Source organism: Aphelocoma coerulescens, chromosome 2 (genome assembly GCF_041296385.1).
Source record: "Aphelocoma coerulescens isolate FSJ_1873_10779 chromosome 2, UR_Acoe_1.0, whole genome shotgun sequence".
In the NCBI taxonomy this organism is placed as follows: Eukaryota; Metazoa; Chordata; class Aves; order Passeriformes; family Corvidae; genus Aphelocoma; species Aphelocoma coerulescens.
Genome location: NC_091015.1, coordinates 45,340,486 through 45,359,366, shown reverse-complemented (window position 1 = coordinate 45,359,366; position 18,881 = coordinate 45,340,486). Strand labels below are relative to the sequence as shown.

Sequence of the window (18,881 nt, the reverse complement as noted above, 5' to 3'; positions counted from 1 at the left end):
TTTTACTGGAAATTTTAATGTTGTAGTAAATCCAGAGATTTATAGTGAAAAATTGATGTCTGTTATCTCACTTTTATCTTTTTAACCAGCAGTTTTATAAATGCTATATCTTTGATCTGGCTTTTTCCATCTAGAGACTAAGCTATATACTCTAATAGGAAAGTCATTTTTAAACAGCTTCCCACACTGAACAAGCACGGTATTGTGGATCTGGCACAGAGATGTAACATGCCATTACCGCAGATATAGAACAATCTATTCAACTATTTTCCAGCGGGAGGAAAAGAAACCTTTTTATCACCAAGAGTAACCCTCTGGTAACAATGTGGCTTTAGGAGGGGATCTTGAAATTTATTTCCAAACCTGTTTCCTCAGGGCACTGCACCTCAGGCTGCCCAGAGGGGTGAAACCTGCAGGGCAGGAGGGGACTCAGTCCTTCGCCCATCACCCTGCTCTCTGTCAAGTTCTCTCCTGCCTTTTTCTCCCTCAGAGCAGCTGAGTCACTTCCTGGGTTTAAATCTTGGCTTAAAAACCTTCTTCCCCACCACCACCCCCCTTCCCCCCCCCCCCCCCCCGAACCTCAGTGTACAATGGATTCTCTGTGGAGCAGGGAGGGATGCTGCACAGGGAGACGCGAGGTGGAAACACAATGTACTCCGAGGTCTGCCATTTCATAGGTCCACCTGGAAATAAACCCCTCGCCCTGGTGCGAAGGCAAGATACAGTAGTTAGAAAACATTAGCTGCAGAAACACACAACAGCATCCATTTTTTATTGTTTTTTAATGTTATCTTCCTCCCCCCCTCATTGCCTCGGGGTAATTGCTCTGGCAGTTGAAGAGGTGCCATGAGCAGCAGGAGTCGGGGTGGGATCGGGTGTCAGCAGGGATGGAAGAGGAAGAGTGTGAACTGAGAAAGCAAGATGGGCTTTTGCATGCAATCAAGAATTGCCCCATGAAGCAGCATGTCATTCAGTGAAACTGTGAAACTTGGCAGATAGAGCTGATTTGTTTCTTTCACAAAATATCGAGTTACACAGTCATAGTGTGTTTTGTCTTGCCCAGGTCGGAGGGAAAAAGATTTTCAGGTTTCTAGTGGGGGAAAAAAATGAATGCTCCATGTCCTTCCTCTGCCCCATGTCCTAGTTTCTTTTACAACATCTCCTCTCAGAAATAAAGGCTAAAAGCTCAGGAAATTTCTTTAGCTTTTTTTAAAAAAATGACTTCTCTGAAAGAGGGTAGAAAAATTGAGTTTAGTTGACTCTCTTATCTCTTGATCATGGTAGACCATATCCCACATTATTGCTGTGACTTCGGTGGAGTGGCTTGACTTCAGTGAGCCTTGGGTTCCCGCTAGTAAAGAATAGACAGCAACTCCATGAATCAATAAAGATGCACTGAAGAGAAACCACCTTAAAATTTTCAAGGTAGTTCACATTAGCATGCAATTGCCCTTGTAAATCTACATAGAGGAGGGGGAAAAAGGCATTAAAACCTGAAATAGTTCAAGCCAAAGAAACAGGTACAGAATGGAAAATTTTTAACTGGTAAGAGGATTATATTGACCTCTTCAAACAGCTCCTTGGAGCCAGGTAGCCCTTCCAACATGTAAGGCAGAGGCTGGATTTTTTGACACACTGATGAAAAAGTGTGCTCCCTGAGCATGCTTTACACATGAGGTCAAATCGGCTGAGGCTGGAGGTTCCCAGCCAGGCAGGTGGCAGCAGGAGCTGTTCAAATGCTGCCGTTTAAAGGACTGGTAGCAGCTTCAGGAAACTGAGCGTATTTGAGCCCTGAGGAGAGCTCCCCTGGAGGGATGCGGTGCGCACCTGCCCTGCGCTGGTTGGGAGTTAATGCTTAACGCTCTCGTGGCCACAGCCTGTGGCGCATCCCTGGGAGGTGCTGGGACCACTTGAGTGCCTGGCAGGATGTGGCCTGCAGGTGTCCAGAAACAGCAGAGGGGGGGCGTCTTGGTTGGATGTTTTTTCTCTGGTGGAAAGAGCATAAATGAGTGAGAGAAGCTAGAAGTACAAGTTTAAGTCATTAAATGTACAAATGAAAAAAGAGAGCCAAGAAGAGAAAGCTCTTTACAAAATATAAAATTATGTTAAAGCAGCAAGACGGCACAACATAAGGAATGTTTGGTACATGTTATTGAAACTGAAAAATCAGAGTATGGAATGAATTATAATTTAGCATAATCCATAATTTTACAGTTTTCATTTTGAATTATTTATCTTATATGATTTGATTAAAGATAAAACTGGCTGACAAGATCTCTAACATCTCTGCATGTCTTAATGACAAATGAAAAAACTCCACATTATAACTTTACCATTTTAAAATTTTTATTTGTATTGTTTCTTTATAGCTCCCTTTTATTTTTAAAGCATATTTCAGCTACACATTGTGTACACGCGATTCCATAACCCATCAGGCTTCAGTGTTGCCTCAGTACCTCTGATTCAGTAAATCAGATCATAGGCAGCATGCTGTCATATAATAAGGTGTCTGATCCTTATTACCAGTTTGTTGATGCACAGACTCCTTCAAATTGACCATTGCAACACATGGTTTCCCCTGAAACTAGCTGTGATAATTAGCGTGGCTCTAATGAGACAGAATGTCACTGATCTTGTGCTGAACTGTCGAGTATCGACGCTACGGATGGGAACTGTCAAAGCTTGCCATCTGTGACAGAGCTTGGCATATTCCATTTGCAAGGTAGAGCATGCTCAATAGACTGTTTTTAAACAAATGGTCCATTTCTTGATTAGGGCTCTGTGTTCTGTTACTGTGGAAGACTTTAGATCATAGTTAAACTTTTTGCTTTTTTTCCCCCTTCTTCTTCTGGTGGGGTAAGCTCATTAGGAAATGAAAACATTACTGATTTTTAAACCAGTCCTTCAGTCTCCTGTTAGACTTTTGGGGAGAGGTGGGGAGGAGCTGATCACATATTTTTTCTTCTTCTTTCCCCCAGTTATCTTAATGGGTTTCTTCTAGGGCTTGCACTCCCACAAGTCTTCTACCTGATTTTTTTAAGCATTGAGGGGTAGGGATGGCATAGTTTTGAAGTATAGAGGAACAAAAATTAAAAAGTCTCAGGTAATGTGCAGCAGGAGCATGTGCAGCAGGAGCATGTGCACCTGGGATGAAAGATTGAACTGGTCAGGAGAGTCAGGCACCCAGGCTCCTGGGACTGGCCCTGCAAAATGCCATGCAAAAAGTCCAGCGCTGCTTATCATTCCAAAATATGCTTTGTTGCTTTTTATTTCCTCCTTCTCTGGCAGACCACACAGGGCTTGTTCTGAAGAACATTTTCACTAATCTGATCAGGCAGCCAAATACGCCGGGAAAACTGCTTTAATGATCCCACTAATTACCTCAAGTCAATATGAACTGTATTATTAGACTGAGGGAAAATATTCCATTAGGTCTCCCCCTTGGGAGTTTCTCCGCTTTGTGATGTCACTGAAGCCTTCGCCCTCTCGCTTGTAATTAATTTTATTTACACACGCAGGCACGCACAAGGTCACACCTGCACAACCGGAGCTGGCCAGGGAGCTAGTGGCACTCAGGCTTAATCAGATCTGTCATAATTACCATTCTGCATGTTTCTGACACACGCTGTGAAATATTTCAATTTAACTGCCGCTACCAGCACAACCAGATGTAGTGTGAGTGTGGCTGCATTGGAAATATTATTCCTCAGGATAAACTCTCTCCTCCTCCTTTTTCCTCCCACCCCCTCTCCCTTTTACAGCTAATGTGGCACAGAAGCTGATGTATCCTGTAAATCTTGAATGCAGTGCTAGATTGATAACAGCAGATTAGACAGTTTAACCACAAACAGCTTGTTCATTTTTCACAAATGAAAACCACATGTGGTGTAACTAAAATTTCAGGCTTTTTTTTTTTTTTCCCCTCCTCTTTGGTTGTTGTTTCCTTTTGTGTGTGTGTGTGTGTGTGTGTTAAGGTCTGCCTTTAGCTGTAAAGGGGTGTAAAAGAGTAAACATACAGGGGAAAGAGACACTGTTGTCTTTGGAGATTATTTCTCCCTGACCTTTATTAAAAACCTTTCTTGTTTTGGCAAAGAAATCAGATGCCGCACAGGGGTTTGTCACTGAATCTGAGACTTTCTAATCTCTGGGGTTTGTGCCCATTTATTAAAGAAGTCAGCCTACTGTGCTTGTTGTCAAAATAACATGCCAGAAAACACCTTGCTTTAAGAAGAGTTTCTAACCAAAAAATGTAGTCTTCACTGCTAGCTAAATTTAGCAGAAGTAAAATTTTCTGCCAAAGTTTTTCACCATGGATTTTGTCTCCTTGCTAACTCTTCCCTGTACCTCTTCCTTTGAGGGAAAGAGTCTTTTTAAAAAAGAATCCTCAAAGTGTTTAGAAATTTTGACAAATGGAAAATTGATTGGTTTTTTTATTAAAATATTCTCATATTTCCTCTGAAAACAGATTATGAAAAATTAAATATTTTCTTATGAAACCACTTTTTAGGAAACTAAAAATCTCTTTAAATTGTTTTGCTTTTTTTTTCATAGATCCATTTTTTCAGGTAAATTGTTCAGCTTTCCCTAATTAAACAGCCTTCAAGTACTTGGTAAGGTGTTTTTTTAAACCATCTACTCTTTAGTTGATCACAGTAGGCTACTTTTCCTACACAGAGAAAAAATTAATGCAATTTTAATAGAAAGTTTTAATTATAAGACTCTAAGACAATTTTTGCAGCAAGGAAAACAATGTAATGTTCAGAATGCAACAGAGCAGATTCTCCGAAAGCTGTTCCAGGTACTGTCAGGCGGGCGGAGTGGTGCAGTGCATTGGATAGAAATTCATCAAATCTCTTCTGTAATAAGGCTTCCAGGGGAGGTTTAAAAAAAAAGTAGCTTTAGTAAGAGGTTGTTTTATCCGTTGGCAGTGATTTGTGATGCAGTGGCAGTACTGAAAGTGCAAGAGTCAAGGAGCTAAGACTCAGTGTTCAAAGTCAGTCAGAAGGTGAACAGGACAGGTTTTGAAAGCCACTTGAAGGTACAGTTTGCAGCAGAAAATTTGGCTACGTAGATGGCCCCCCAGGCTGCTGCAGACAAGGTTAAGGACCCATGCTCATACCAGTTGGCCAGCAGCTAATGACTGCATTACTAGTTCCCCAGAGCTGTGTAGGTCAGTGCAGGTGTGCCATCAGTGTCCCTCACTGCATGGCAGTGCCATCTCTGTTAGTGACTCCCCCAGGACCTGCGCAGGCCCTGAATAAAGGGAAAATCTCATTCTGGAGGTGCCGCCAAAGCCCTGGAAGTGCTGTGGCTGCAGATGTCTCAAAAATAAGTCTGAAGTAAGATGAAGAGGAGGGCAGGAACGGCTCACGTTGGACGAAGTAATGATGAAATGAACTGTCAAGATTCTTGCAAGGATCTGGAAATACAGCTCTCATTTCTCCAGAAAGCTATTCGAAAAATATCATGCGGTTGGGAAGCACTGGATTGCCAAAAGAAGAAAGTATGGCACCTTCTCCCACCTCCTTTGAGTCTTTTATTTTTAGTTTTTCTTTCTTAGGTAGAGGTGTTCTGGTTCCTACACTCCAGATGTGTGAATCAGCTCTTCCCCAGGCAGCACCTGCTGTCTGCCTGACAAGAGGTGCTGTTTCTGGCAGGATGGATTTTCTTAATCTTTCTTCCTGCTTTCTATACCCTCACCTTCTGTTTTGTTCTTCTCTCACCACCTTCTCTTATTCCTCTCAGTGTGGCTCTTCTCTTAGTTCTCCTTGGACTTTTTCTCACCCCTTCCTGTGCCTTACATACCCTCACCATCCACTCTTGCTCCATCTGCCTCTTTATCCTGTCCTACTCCTGTCCCCTGTCTGCTGGAATCCCACCCCAGGCACATCCCCATGCACATCATGATTTTGTACACGTATTCCTTTGTGTGTGGGGCACAATGTGGGCACTCCATGCCCTTGGCCTTTGCTGGACTGGTCACCAGCAGTACTGGCTTTGTGGGTCCTTTCTCTGAGTGATGACATGGATTTAGCTAGGAAAAGAGCCATACTCTTGATTTCTCAGCTTGTTTGTGCCTTCTGTGAGCAGATCACTGATTCAGGAGGCTTTTGAAGATTGATTATGTCAGTGTTTTAACTATTAATGAAAAGGGGAAAAGTTTGAGTGGGCTGTATGAGAGTTAACTAGGAGCATAAATGAAAACACAGCTGTGGTGGCAGAGGCGAGGAGGAGGCTGAGGAGTTAGCGAGCAGCCTGTGGTTCCTGGCTGTGGGGGAAGCAGGGTACCAAGTAAACAGCGCAGGAAACAAAAGCGAGCTCAACCCGTAACTAAACAGGAAATGACAGGGTAAAATTCCTGCTGAAAAACCGAGAGCTGCTAAATATGTAACTGCAAAGAATAAAGGCGTCTTGTGCAAACACAAATATACAGTAACAGTCCGAGAAGCAATTTGTTAGAGGAGTGACCAGTTACAAACCAGGTGAAGGGCTGCTGGGCAAAGGCAAGAATAAGAAATAATAGATGTGTGTTTTCTCCCTTAATGCTGAACTGGGTAATTTAAAACATATAACACCTGAATTAATGTTGCAGGATTTCTAGGTGCAAGGTGAGAAAGGAGATGATATTTTGTTCCAGATAATTTTTTATTTTGCTGTTCCTAATAATTTCTCATTGCATCAATTTCTTTACTTCAAATTTAATCTCTAAGTCAAACTTCAGATTTTTGTTTATGCATTACCCTAAACTGTTGGCATCTGTTGAATAGGCTAGAGCAGGCATGCAGCTAGCTAAGTGGGGAAAAATTCCAATTTGCAAATATTTATCTAATTTCAAATCTGCCAGATTCTATCTGAAAGCACATTGTTATTCGGGGGGCATCTCATTCTTATTCCTGTGCAGTGTCATGTTCCCTTACTTCAGAATGGCATTTGAGAAGTATATAAATATGGTTTTCAGGATCTTTGTAAAGCAAGGATGTTTGGACTGAGTGGTCCTTAGCAGAATTCCCTGAAGTTTTAGACCCCAACTAAGCAAGATTTGCACACATACCAGTTAACGTCTGTGGGTTTTCTCAGGTGACTGGTTATTTTGCTGAGCCTGGTGCTTAGCATCTCTAGTACCTATAGCATGCAACAGAAAGCTCTACTGATACACAAACTTTCCACTGTTTATGTAAGAACAGTTATTAAAAAAAAAAAAAATGAAAGGCTTAAATTAGTTTCTTTTTATTTTTTGCTTTAAGGCAGCCAGTTTGCTTCACCTCTGATAAATTATTTGCTACTTTTATTTTCTATAAGGCAGGAGTCTGAAAGGATTGATCTTTTTGACCTGAGGAACAGGATGGGAGGGATCAGGGCAGGAAGAAGCGTGCTGCTCCATGCAGCCCCTGACTTACGGGCAGAAGGTACTGCCTAAACTGCTGTCTGGAAATAGAGTTGGGGCTGGGACTCAGCTGGGCTGGCACTCCTCTTGGCCAGTGAGAAAAACACTAAGAACTGATCTCTCCAGGAACTTTTCCCTTGTGGCTGTTCTTGACCTCATCCTGACAGCAAACTACCTGGAAACACTCTTGTGTTGGTTCCCACCCAGGAGAGAGAAACCTGATCTCTCCAGCTTCCCTTTTGATCCAGCTTTCCTATTGTTTTAAGTTTCTGCCGCAAGCAATTGTGCTACAAGTAAGGGTATTTTAGCTTTCTGAGGATTTCACTGCCTTTCTTTTTCCATGGGTGAAGTACATGTTTCTGGCTGCTCCCTTCTTGTTTGCTGGGAGGCATCGAATTCTCACAGGTGTGGACTTTAAAGATTTTTTTTTTTTTTAACTGCTTTGAGATAATGAACATTATTAATTTTCTGACTGTTTCTGTGGTTAACAAAATCTGGAGGAAAGTCAGAGAAAAGTTTCTTTTCAATTTCCTTAAGACTCCCCTCACCCTTGGCATTATCAGGGCATTAAATGTTCTTCACTGTGAAACTGAGAGCCACAGAATCCAGCTTAACTGCAAGAGACAAGACATTTTCTCAGAATATTTAAATGTCTAATTCAAATCTATATGAAAGCTTTTAGTTAGGCTGTGAAAATTTGAAGGGATGTCTGAGAACGGATTTGAGCTGTGTGTGTTTTGGAATGATGTCACTTGTTCGAATATCTTGTCAGCTGAACTGAATTTACAATGAAGTCCAAATATCTGTGAGCCTGTGATTCCTCAGTGTGTGGTAGATCTTCCCCTGATCCAAAATGAATTCTGGAAAGAAAAAAACATGTGACAAGAAGCCATGAAATTAAATTGCTCCATCTGGGAAATTATAATATTTTGTTAAAAATATATAACAGGACAGACAAACATATACGTAATTACAAAAGTGACACTTTGGCCCAATGGCTCTTTTACTGGAGGTCTTTTCCCCCAAAGCTAATGTTAAATCTCTGTAAGCAATGTAATAATAAACATTTGCTGTTCACTGTAAATTGATAGTAGTAAAAAAAGATTTTCAAAATTGCCAGCCTCTTTCTATTGAAGACTCTTCTCTAACTAAACTGCAGATATAGCTGCCGTACAAAATTGATTGCATGTTTAAGAATAAATAAATGTGGGCTGTTAAGGGTCGTGGTTGAATTTAGGGTTGTATTTACTTTCAAGGGACACATTGATATTGCAGTGAAATCAGTACTTCTTTCTGCTTAAATAAAAGATAAAGGGCTATATATTACCAGTCACCCTCTGTGAAACCCACTGACCCATTTTATATGGCCATACTATAAAAAGTAATGTACCAGACTAAGACTGGCTTATTTAATAATTAGCAGGTGTTTTTTCTTTCTTTTCAGGTCTTTCTTTTTTATTATTGTTAAGTCCATTTTTATCAGATGCTCTCTCACGGTTACAATGCTGATTGAATCAGATGTGTGAAAGAGGAAGGATCTGGAGTAAAGAAAGACAGAGTAAAGCTTCACTTTTTTTTTTTTTTGCATCTATTACTTTCTTCTCTTTTTGTTTATGAGTATAGCTGCATTTTATGTAAGATTTTCAAAGGCATATACATTGTGGTTTTGATGAGGGCTTGTGCCTACCTATCACTGCCAGGCAATTGAAGGCAATACTGTAAAAAAGATATATTTGAATAGGGGAAAGAAAAGGTGAAGAAAGCTGAGAGCAGAGAAACCAAGCTTGGGAGAAGCCCTTAATTTAGATTATTGAATTTCCTCCATACTCAACTAAAAAGTAATGATACTTATGTTTTCACTCAGGTTTAGAGTTACAGGTTAGGTTTTTTTCTGTCCATGAGCTGGTGGTGTCTGCAGTGCTCATACACAGGGGACACACAGACGAGTTTCGATACAGCCTCAGACCTTAACCCAGCTAGTTTTTTCCAAGCACTGGCTTTTGGCCACTTTTTGGCCACCATGGCTCTGCGTAGAGACAGAGGTCTGGTACAACAGACAAGACTGTGGGAGCAGGACAACAGCTCTCCATGTCATTTTGCTTCTGTACTTGTTGGATGCTCGTCATTGAATTTTAGAGGCTGCTTTAGCCTTTAGTTTTCTTTCCCTATTTATTTGTTTGGATGTATACAAGAAAAGAAGTATGTATTTAACTTTGAAATGCTGTAGCCAGGGAGAGGAAATGAAGGATGAAGAGGGATGAAGACACATTAGGAATCCTTTCCTCCTAAAATGTCACCAAAAATCTGTGGTGAAATGCTATCAGTATCACTGCTGGCTGTCTGGTAATTTGTTTTTCACCACACAGAGAAAAGGCGGTGGTACCATCCAGACAGGTGGTGTAGGTGAATAATAGGTTGGATAAGAAAGTTAAGGAAATGGCATAATTTGTCTCAGTATTCTTCAAAGGAAGTTTTTCCTGCCAGTGAAGTTTACTTTTCTTCTGAAAAGCCCTACGAGGTTGCGGGGTTTTCAATTTGTTTTGCTAAATCTCATCTATGATGATGGTAGATACAGATTTACTTAAAATCCACAACTGGCTACCCTTTTCAACGTTCTAGTAATGAAAGCCAGTGAAATAGATGAGCCAGGAATATCTGGAGATAAAGGACAGATTCAGGTTTCAAACTTTCTCTGATTTAGGAGAATGCTCAAAGGCAAAGCCTGAAACTTAGGGCTGATTAGTGTAAAGAAAATACTAAGGCAACCATTCTTCTGGGGACATATATTATCACTTTAGGCCACATATCAAGAAGAGAATTCATATTCTGGTACCTCTACTCATCTTCTGGAACCAGCTGAAAATGAGCTTTTGCTTCCTAAGTTCAAGAAAAATAGGGAAATCCCAAAGTATTGAATATTCACTGCAGTTTTTAAAATTAGTCAAAAGTAGTTTTGCCTCACAGAAGGAAGTCAGTGCTTGAAATTTCTTGAAAATATAAGCTAAAATGAACTCTAACAATTGCGTTGGTCAGTATCAAAAATTGCTAAGTCTGGTAGATTATTAGTTTTCCCAAATTTTTATAGAAATACCCAGTGGTCTTTCTTTTAATAGACTTCAGTTCTTCTGTGAATCATTTAGGTCTATTCAGCTTTGCATAGGAGCTAGCCAGGACACTTTATGTATTTTAGGAAAGATAAACCTGCAGTCAGAATAAATTTTCCTGCAGCAGGAAATTCTGGAATAACATCTAAGGGTAAAAAGGACTGCTCTTGTCATCTAGTCTTGTTCCCATCTCTAAACCCACAGGTATTTCACAAAGAAAGAAGTCAGATTTAAGTGATCTCAGCATGACAATGAATTTTGAATTAAATGCTCTGTTCTTCCCCTGCAGTGGGTGTTCCCTGTTCTATTTTTTCAGATAATTCGAATGTAACACAAACAACATTCCCCGGAGAAATTAAAGCAGTGTCCATTGTTACTTATTGGTCATATTTGTTTGTGCTGAACTAACATTTGCTTATTTTTGCTTCTCAATGCCATATGCATGAGTTTACTGATTCAGAACTCCCTGAATTTTTGATCCTGTTGAACACTGTGAGAAATCTCAGTTGAAGGGTTTAATGCATTTTCCAATCAATGTGTAGGGGAAATTTGGCCTTATCAATTTAAATGCTGGAGATCCTTTCATTGCATTATAGAAGAATCTTCTCTAAGCAGAGATTATTCTTAAGAACTTCATAACATTTAAAGGTTAATATGTTAGGTAAAGAACAATATCTTAAGACAAACATTTTTATTACAGGACATGAAGGGATAGTTCTGATTAAATTACACGATTATTTGAATGGGAAAGAAGACAAAGTGCATCATTTCTTGCCCTCAACTTTAATGCCTTTAATCAAATAATGACCTTCTGGAAATAGTTAATTTTAAGCATTTGGAAAGATCAATACCACTTTGCCACCAAAAAATGGCCCAGATGATGAAATTTGATGTATTTAAAGTACCATTTCACCCTTTTAACCTAGTAAATAATTTAAAATGCTTTCAGTACTCCTTTGCTACCATTATGTATCTCGCTCAAAGTATTATGACTTTTCCAAAAGCAACCTTTCTGTGCAACGTGCAGCCTACAAGTTTAATACTAAAGACTAATACTATATGCATATATGGTAGTGGTTGTGTCGGCCCTTTTTCTTCCCTTGCATATGTGGAATCTATTTCGTAAAGAAATAGAAGTATCTAAGATGAGCGCAGCCATTTGGAACAATAATGAGATTATAAAGCAAGTTGGATGGCTTTTGAAGGGGAAAAAGTCAATATTTAAAGTTTAGTCCATGAGCTCTTTTCCTTTGTTTTGTCTGTAAGCTTTCCTGTTAAAGGTGAAGGATTTGGATTGCTCAGACAATTAAGAGCCCATTTTACCAAGTGTAATTTCATATCTGCGTTCTATAAACTGGAGTGCCTTCAGCATTGTAAATAAAAAAAAATTGCCCTCTATTAGCATGTTTGTGGGCAGATTAAAAACAGTCTTCATTAGCATAAGTAACACTTACAGATTCTTTTAAAAGTAGAAAATTATTTGTTGAATGATAAATTGCTAGCTTTCTAGTTAGTTGCTGAAAATGTGCTCATTCAAAATGCCTACTTTAGTTTAGTCTACAACACTCAATTTTTTTTTGGTTAGAAGTACTGTTTAATGGATTATGTACTTAGTCTTTGTTCACAGTAGATGCTGAAATGCAATTCACACTTTCTGCTAAAATGTTTGTATCAAACACCTCCCTATTTAGATTGATTTCTTCTAACACCATGTATTTTTATTATACTATATGCCCCAGAGAATGATACAAAATAATCTTAAATACACCAGACCAAAGAAAAACTGGTCGTGTCTTAGCATTGATACTCTAAAATGTTTTCCCTTCTTAGATTTAAGCTACAGCCTTTCTAAAAAATGCTGAAGTCTTTGTTATTCTGTAAGAAATATTCATAATTTGGCAAATTATTATCACTGTAACAAATTGACCACATGAGTTCAATTGCTTCACCTTGTAGCCTTCTCTTCCCAGACTAAATGTGTTTGTTGCTGATTTGGAAAGCTTTGGCCAGAGAACATTTTTCATGGTTGTAATGTTATCCTCTTTGATGTAATTAGGGTAGGTATTTACACCTTAAGTGTAGATTTTTTTTTTCTTTCAATAATAAAGATACCAGAATGGAAAAATATTATTAGAAACTCTATGTGAAAGAGCAGAAGATTTTATTTAAGTACAGCACGGGTCTGACTGAATACAATAGCATTTGGATATATAGATAAAATGCATAGATGCTTTCTTTAAAATAAGCATGCTCATGGGTATTGCAGAGCCTAAGTTTTGGCAGTTATCCTCTTTGCGCTTTTCCTGCAATAGTTTGGCAGTTCAGCTTTCACAGGTTTTTTTCCTTAATGTCTTGTGTTTCTTTTCTAAATCCCTATCAGAAAACCAGACAGAAGACTCTTATTTATTTTAAATATCTTAGGTTTAGCATCTTTTTTTTTTTTCACCATTTTCTTGCTTACTGTAGCAAGACCTTTGCAGATGGTACTTGGTTACTTGAAAGTGCATAACAGTATTTTCTTTGTAGCAGATGGATTTAAGACTTTTAGTTCCCAATAAATGTAGGTTTACAATACATAACTTTACAGGATTTGTGTTGTATATAACAGGTTTGAACATATTATCTCAGAATTCATCTGCATGGCATTTTCAGCTTATCCAGGGCCCATGCCAGTATTTTAAGTAATAGGGAGAGCACAGTGATTGATAGCAGCTAAAGGCGTGATTTTGAATAGAAACAAAGGTTTTAGAACAGAAGGTGTCAAATTAAACTTTGTCAGTTTGAAAAGTAGTAACATCCTGAAAGTTCTCCAAACATATTTACATGTGGCTAATGTTTATATTTTGCTTTGTACTCTCTTTATATTCAGTGTAATGTTGCCTGGCAAATTTGTGCTGTTTTAAAATCAAGGTTGTTCCCAATGTCATTGAAGAGTTTTTGGGGGGTTTGCCTTTCTGCATAAATGTATCAACTTCTTTATTTTAACACCGTTTTTTTTAACAATGTACTCTATATGCTGTATAAACCGGTTGTGATCTAATCTGACTTATAAATATTTCCTTATTATTTTGTGGTCATTTCCACTTCCTGTAAGACTATAAAGACAAGGAAAAAAAAGGAAACTAGGCAGAAATTGCTCTAGACTTAAAAAGGCTTGAAAGGAGAAAAACCAGCCCTGTTACATTCACTTGTAAATTCAACTGCATTATCTGCAGCAGTTCATACTTTTTTAGATCAAATGGAAACAAAACTCATAAATTTTACAGAACTTAAAATTAACCATTAGAAAAGTCTGGATGATTACTTTGCCTAAATTTTATAAAAACATTTCATACTTGCTCGTGTAGGTGCCTTTTATGAATGAGCTTTATTTCGTGTACAGAATTCTGAACCTGAAGCTGAATTAAATATCTCTATTTTTATTTGTTTGTCTTGAACCAAAGAAAGCATATTGGTATAAAGTTCTTACTCTCTTGTCAAAGTAAGCCCCTACAGCCTCTCTTGCTGTTCATCCACTGTCTCTTCTGAGAACATTGATGAGATCAACTTTCATAAATACGCTCAGAAATAAACATGAAGACCAACAAATTGTTTCTATCCATGTAATTGTAAAAGAATTCAGTTGGTCATTTCCATGTTTTCCATCAAATGTTTCATCAGAGTGTATCTACTTCTTTAAAAATGTGCCAAGTTGAATAGAGATATTTTGGTAGAATAGCAATCTTTTCTGTGTACCCTGTCAGAGGTATCTGTCTTCATTATCTCAAAATCCCTGAAAGGCTAGCAGAGACATGTTTCAGGTTAAAATTCATCAAATAATTTTAGATAAGGAATTAGAAGTATTATTTCAGTGCAAAAATTGAGAGAAAAATATTGGAAATACAATGTTAGCTATCAGTAGTTAATAAAAATAAGGCCTGACCCAGTAAATAGAGAAACCTTCTCCCCTTACTGTCTTTTCTGTATTTCTTAGTTAACAAAAACCATTGTGAAATATGTTTAATCGGCAAAAAATGTTATTGCCTACGAATTATATTTTCTATTGGATATTTTTTAATGATAAAGACATTTTATAATTTTTTTTTTTTATTATTATACTGTCTTTTTAAGAAAAAACAAACCCTGTGAATCACGTGGTCAGCAGACAAAATACGGGCAGCTTCTAAATGCAACTTCTTTTCCAGCCTGTGTGTATGCCTTAGAGAGGTGTCACGGGGGGGGACAGGTTGTCTTGTCTTTTTTTTTTACTTTCACCAAACTGTCATGATAGCTCTCCTCTTTTTTTCACCACCATTAGAAAGAGGGCCAACAGTTTCAGTGTGAAGCAGTGCAGATTCCAGACAACCAAAGAACAATTTTTACGCTTTGGCATGGGATGGTTTGTGGCTTTGGGCTTTTTTAACTAATAATTTTATGACTGCTTTTCAGTTAAAAAATCTAGATTGGTTTCTTTTCATCATCTTCTTTCTTCCATCCCCAACAAGCTACCTCTACTTTCTGAGTGCACCACTTACAACTTACTGCAGTAAATACTGCTTTTGAGCATATCCAGCACTCAGTATCCCCATGGATGCAAGGTGAGCAGAGAACCACAAGCAACATGTTGTTTTTGTTAGGGGCAGGGAGGGCTCGCACATTACCCTGCTAATACATTCCAGTGAGGTTCCACAGACCCTTGCCACTGTCTTGAACACATGCCATACAATTCCAGCTGGGACAGGCTGAGTGTTGCACACTCTGTGTGAAGGCATTTGGCCACATTTCCCAGTCATCTTGCTAAGCCCTGAGCCAATACCCAGCATCCTGCTTAGTGCATGGTCAAGGAATGGGGTGTGCTCCATCCCTAGGGTGTAGGGGAGCCCTTTTGCTGCCCCTGCTCTCCCCTCCCTCCGCTCCATCCCTAGCACACCTTGCAAGCACCTGGCAGATTTTGGCCCCATTTAAATTTTTGCTTTTTCAGCTCTGCTGCTCCCATCTCTATAACAGTTGTCATTTTGATTGTTTCTTGGGGGCATTTTCTTCTGTGTCATTTGTTCAGTTTTCCACTTATATCCAAGCAAATATACTTCAAATTTTTATACACACCTCACTAAATATTTTCATATACAATATGAATGCATTAACATTATTTGTTTACTTTTACTCTTCCTGTTGTGGCAATATTTTTACACTGCATTTATTAACTGTTAGCTAAAGATATGAGTATCTTCAAGAAAATACATATCTATATCATATCTATGTGTCTATTGTATCTGTTAGTAAACCAGTCTGGATAAACCATTAATCCACTACTGGTACATATAAAAAGGATCTAAAAGCTTCCGTACATTTATATTATTTGTTGATTCAATAAAATGTCACATTATCTTTCCTACAGCATTAAGAAATAAAATTGCATGGACCTATTTTTGAAAACAGATCCTTGAAGCTAAAATAAAGGAAATATGCATGTTTTATACATGTAATATTTTGTTCCTAAATTTTAATATATCAGAAAATTTCTGCTGATGTACACTGTCCTAGCTAGAGGGTTTACACTCCTCTTTTAGAACTACCAGTGCACAGTTAAGAAAAAAATCCTCAATTAAATTTTAAGAAGACATAAGGAAACATTAAATTTTCTAGATGAACTCATGTCTCTTTCAGAAGCAAATTAGCAACTGCTTCAGTTGCAGGGGATTCTGTAGCCGACTTCATATTATGTATCCCAAAAACTCTTAGGCACCTTGCTGTCCTTGATGTGGAAATGGTGTAAAGGGTGTGTCAGATTCTAGAGCACATCTTCCTTCCCCCCAACCCCTAATAATCCTAATATGTAAAACTGAGAGACTGTTTTTTCTCTGTATCTATGAGGGCAACCTGTAAACAGTTATGTATCACTTGAAATAAGTTCACCTGCAGGGAAACCTCTTCTTGTAGCAGAAATTAAGTTATTGCTTGGCTGCATCTAGTCATAGGATTCCTGTCTTTTGAAAGGATGTTAGGGAGCTCCTCTGCTGCTGTGATTTACATTAGGCAGTTCTACAGTCAAGCAAACAAACAGCAGCACTGTGGTGTGGGACGAAGGGGAAGGTGCTTTCCAAACTGCCTGTGGTTGGTAAGGGTCTGTGAAATGGCTGGGCAGCCTCTCTGTGTGTTGGTGTGTACTTTAAGCCCAGCCTGTGCAGTGAAAGCCTTTTCGATCAGGTGAGAGCATGAGAAAATGCAGCACCTCTAAAGTACACATTTCACCCTCCTTTTGCCCCTTGCAAAGTGATGAAAAAACTAATGTTTTTCTGGTTTTATCTTCAAGGGGTGGCTCTGTGAGCTGTTACGTTGGAAAGAAGATCCTTCACCAGAGAACAGGACCCTCTGGGAGAATCTCTCCATGATCCGAAGGTTCCTCAGTCTTCCTCAGCCTGAACGCGATGCCATTTATGAACAAGAAAGCAATGCAGTTCATCACCATGGTGACAGGCCTTCCCACATTATCCATGTGCCAGCAGAACAGATTCAGGTTAGTTTACCTTGGCCAATCCCGCAGAGCGCTAGGTAAATAAAGCTTTAAACTGAGCAAAGGAAATTAGTGTTTCTTCCCTCCTGGTCCGGCTAAATGCAGGTCTCCTGGTACAAGATAAGAGTGCGCTGCCATCCACCACCGGAGTTCAAAGGAGACCGTGCGACCACCCACAGTTCTTGTTTCAGTTCGGTGGATGTTTGCAGACGTGTGTGGTGCTAGTGCAGAGGCAGCTGTGTGCGGGGCCCTGTGCTGGCTGTGCCTGGCTGGACAGGCACCAGGACCAAAAGGCAGGGGCGTGTGGCACCGGTGGCAAAGGTCTTCCCAACAGAGCAGGAGGACCTTGTTCTGCTGCTGTTTGAAAACTAAGCAAGAGCCATCAGCAGTGGTGGCTCATCCTGGGTAGGAGTGAAGGAAAGGGGATTCCTCATCCCACTTTAACCCCAGTTGAGACTGGGGTGAGTCAATATTTGTTTGTTTTTCCTTCAGAGCCCCTCTCCCACCACCCTTGGGAAAGGAGAGCATAGAGGCGCTTTCCTACCAGGCCTGCTGACCACTGGACCTTGGCTGGGTGCTGCTCCGCAGGTGAGCCGGCACAAGGGCACCATGTCAGGGAGAGAGAGGAGGGGATGCAAGACCCACATCATGAGGCTTGGAAACAGCTGCCTTCTGCTTCAGGGCAGCCCCATCAGGGCCTCATCCAGGAGCTGCACGCACCCTTTTTGCGCTGGCGCTGCCAGCCAGGAGCAGAGCTGGCTATCATGCTAAGCTGTGTAGGCCAGGTTGTCAGTGGGAACTGCTGTCTCTCTGAGCTGGGGACTCTTTAATCGCTTCTCACAAAAGGCCCGAGGTCAGCCTTGTAACTGCTCCTTCTTAAAGGGCAGATATTACCCCATGCTTTCCCAACCTCAGCTGAGACCCTGTGTATCACTTGCATTACCTATACAGAAAAATATTTACAAAGCTAGGAAGGATAGAGTTATCTCGCAGCCAGAAACAACACGAGTGTATATTAAAGATAAAGCAAACTGAATAAGACAATCCCTTAGGATATCAAGTACTAAAATAATTGTGAAAGCCTGGAAACTTGCTGTTTGATTTAGCAAAAAGAGAGAGAAAGATCTATATTAAGTAATAAAACAGCACTTGTTTGAAAATGTACATTGTTTTTAATAAAATCGCTTCTTAAGGGGATAAAAGGAGAAGCTTATGCACAGTATAAACATTCAACCACTATGCCACTTACTTAGATTTTCTTGCCTTGTTGATAAAAGTTGTGTGTTTGATCTTGTAAATATTATTCACATAAGCAGTTGCATTGTAATCTCTTAATATGACTTGTAAGAGTAAGGATTGGGAGATTGGGCCTGAGTTTTGTCTCCACTGTTCTACATGGTAATTGTTGTAGATGCATAAATGTGTAGCTCAGATACAAGTTTTCAAACTGTATATACAAAGCCTTCAGTCTTGTAAGAATTTAATGTGCTGGGAGTAGTCTTGAATCTCTTCAGGACTGGAGCCTTGAATGGAACTGCTCACAGACCATAAAACATGAAAGGACCTGAATAGGGATGAGGAAGGAGCCCTAATTCCAGGGCATTTATGTCAGATCTTAGAATACGAAGATCACTTAAAGCAGTGGACCATAAAACATGAAAGGGCCTGAATAGGGATGAGGAAGGAGCCCTAATTCCAGGGCATTTGTGTCAGAATACGAAGATCACTTAAAGCAGTGGCTTCTAAACCAGTTGTGGAGATCTATGCGAAGTCTCCACGACCACAAGAGTCCCTATGAAGTGGACAGAATTATAATCCCTCCGGTATTTATACCATTTGTACAGCATTTTGTGCTTCTTAGGGCCTCAAAGAACTGCAACTGGAAGCCTGGAAACCACTA

The 18,881-nt window shown here is 39.6% G+C and overlaps 1 protein-coding gene across 4 annotated transcripts in view; it reads left to right on the top strand.

Annotated features, from left to right (window-relative positions):
- The window catches only part of SATB1 (SATB homeobox 1), a 92,331-nt gene that overhangs the window by 70,418 nt on the left and 3,032 nt on the right, over positions 1–18,881 (top strand). For 3 of the 4 annotated variants that reach the window (XM_069007255.1, XM_069007253.1, XM_069007254.1), the window contains 2 exons: positions 16,781–16,984; positions 17,474–17,569. In XM_069007255.1, the coding sequence (XP_068863356.1) occupies positions 16,781–16,984; positions 17,474–17,569 (300 nt within the window). The remainder of the gene's footprint in view (positions 1–16,780; positions 16,985–17,473; positions 17,570–18,881) is intronic. The other variant, XM_069007256.1, reaches the window with a different exon arrangement.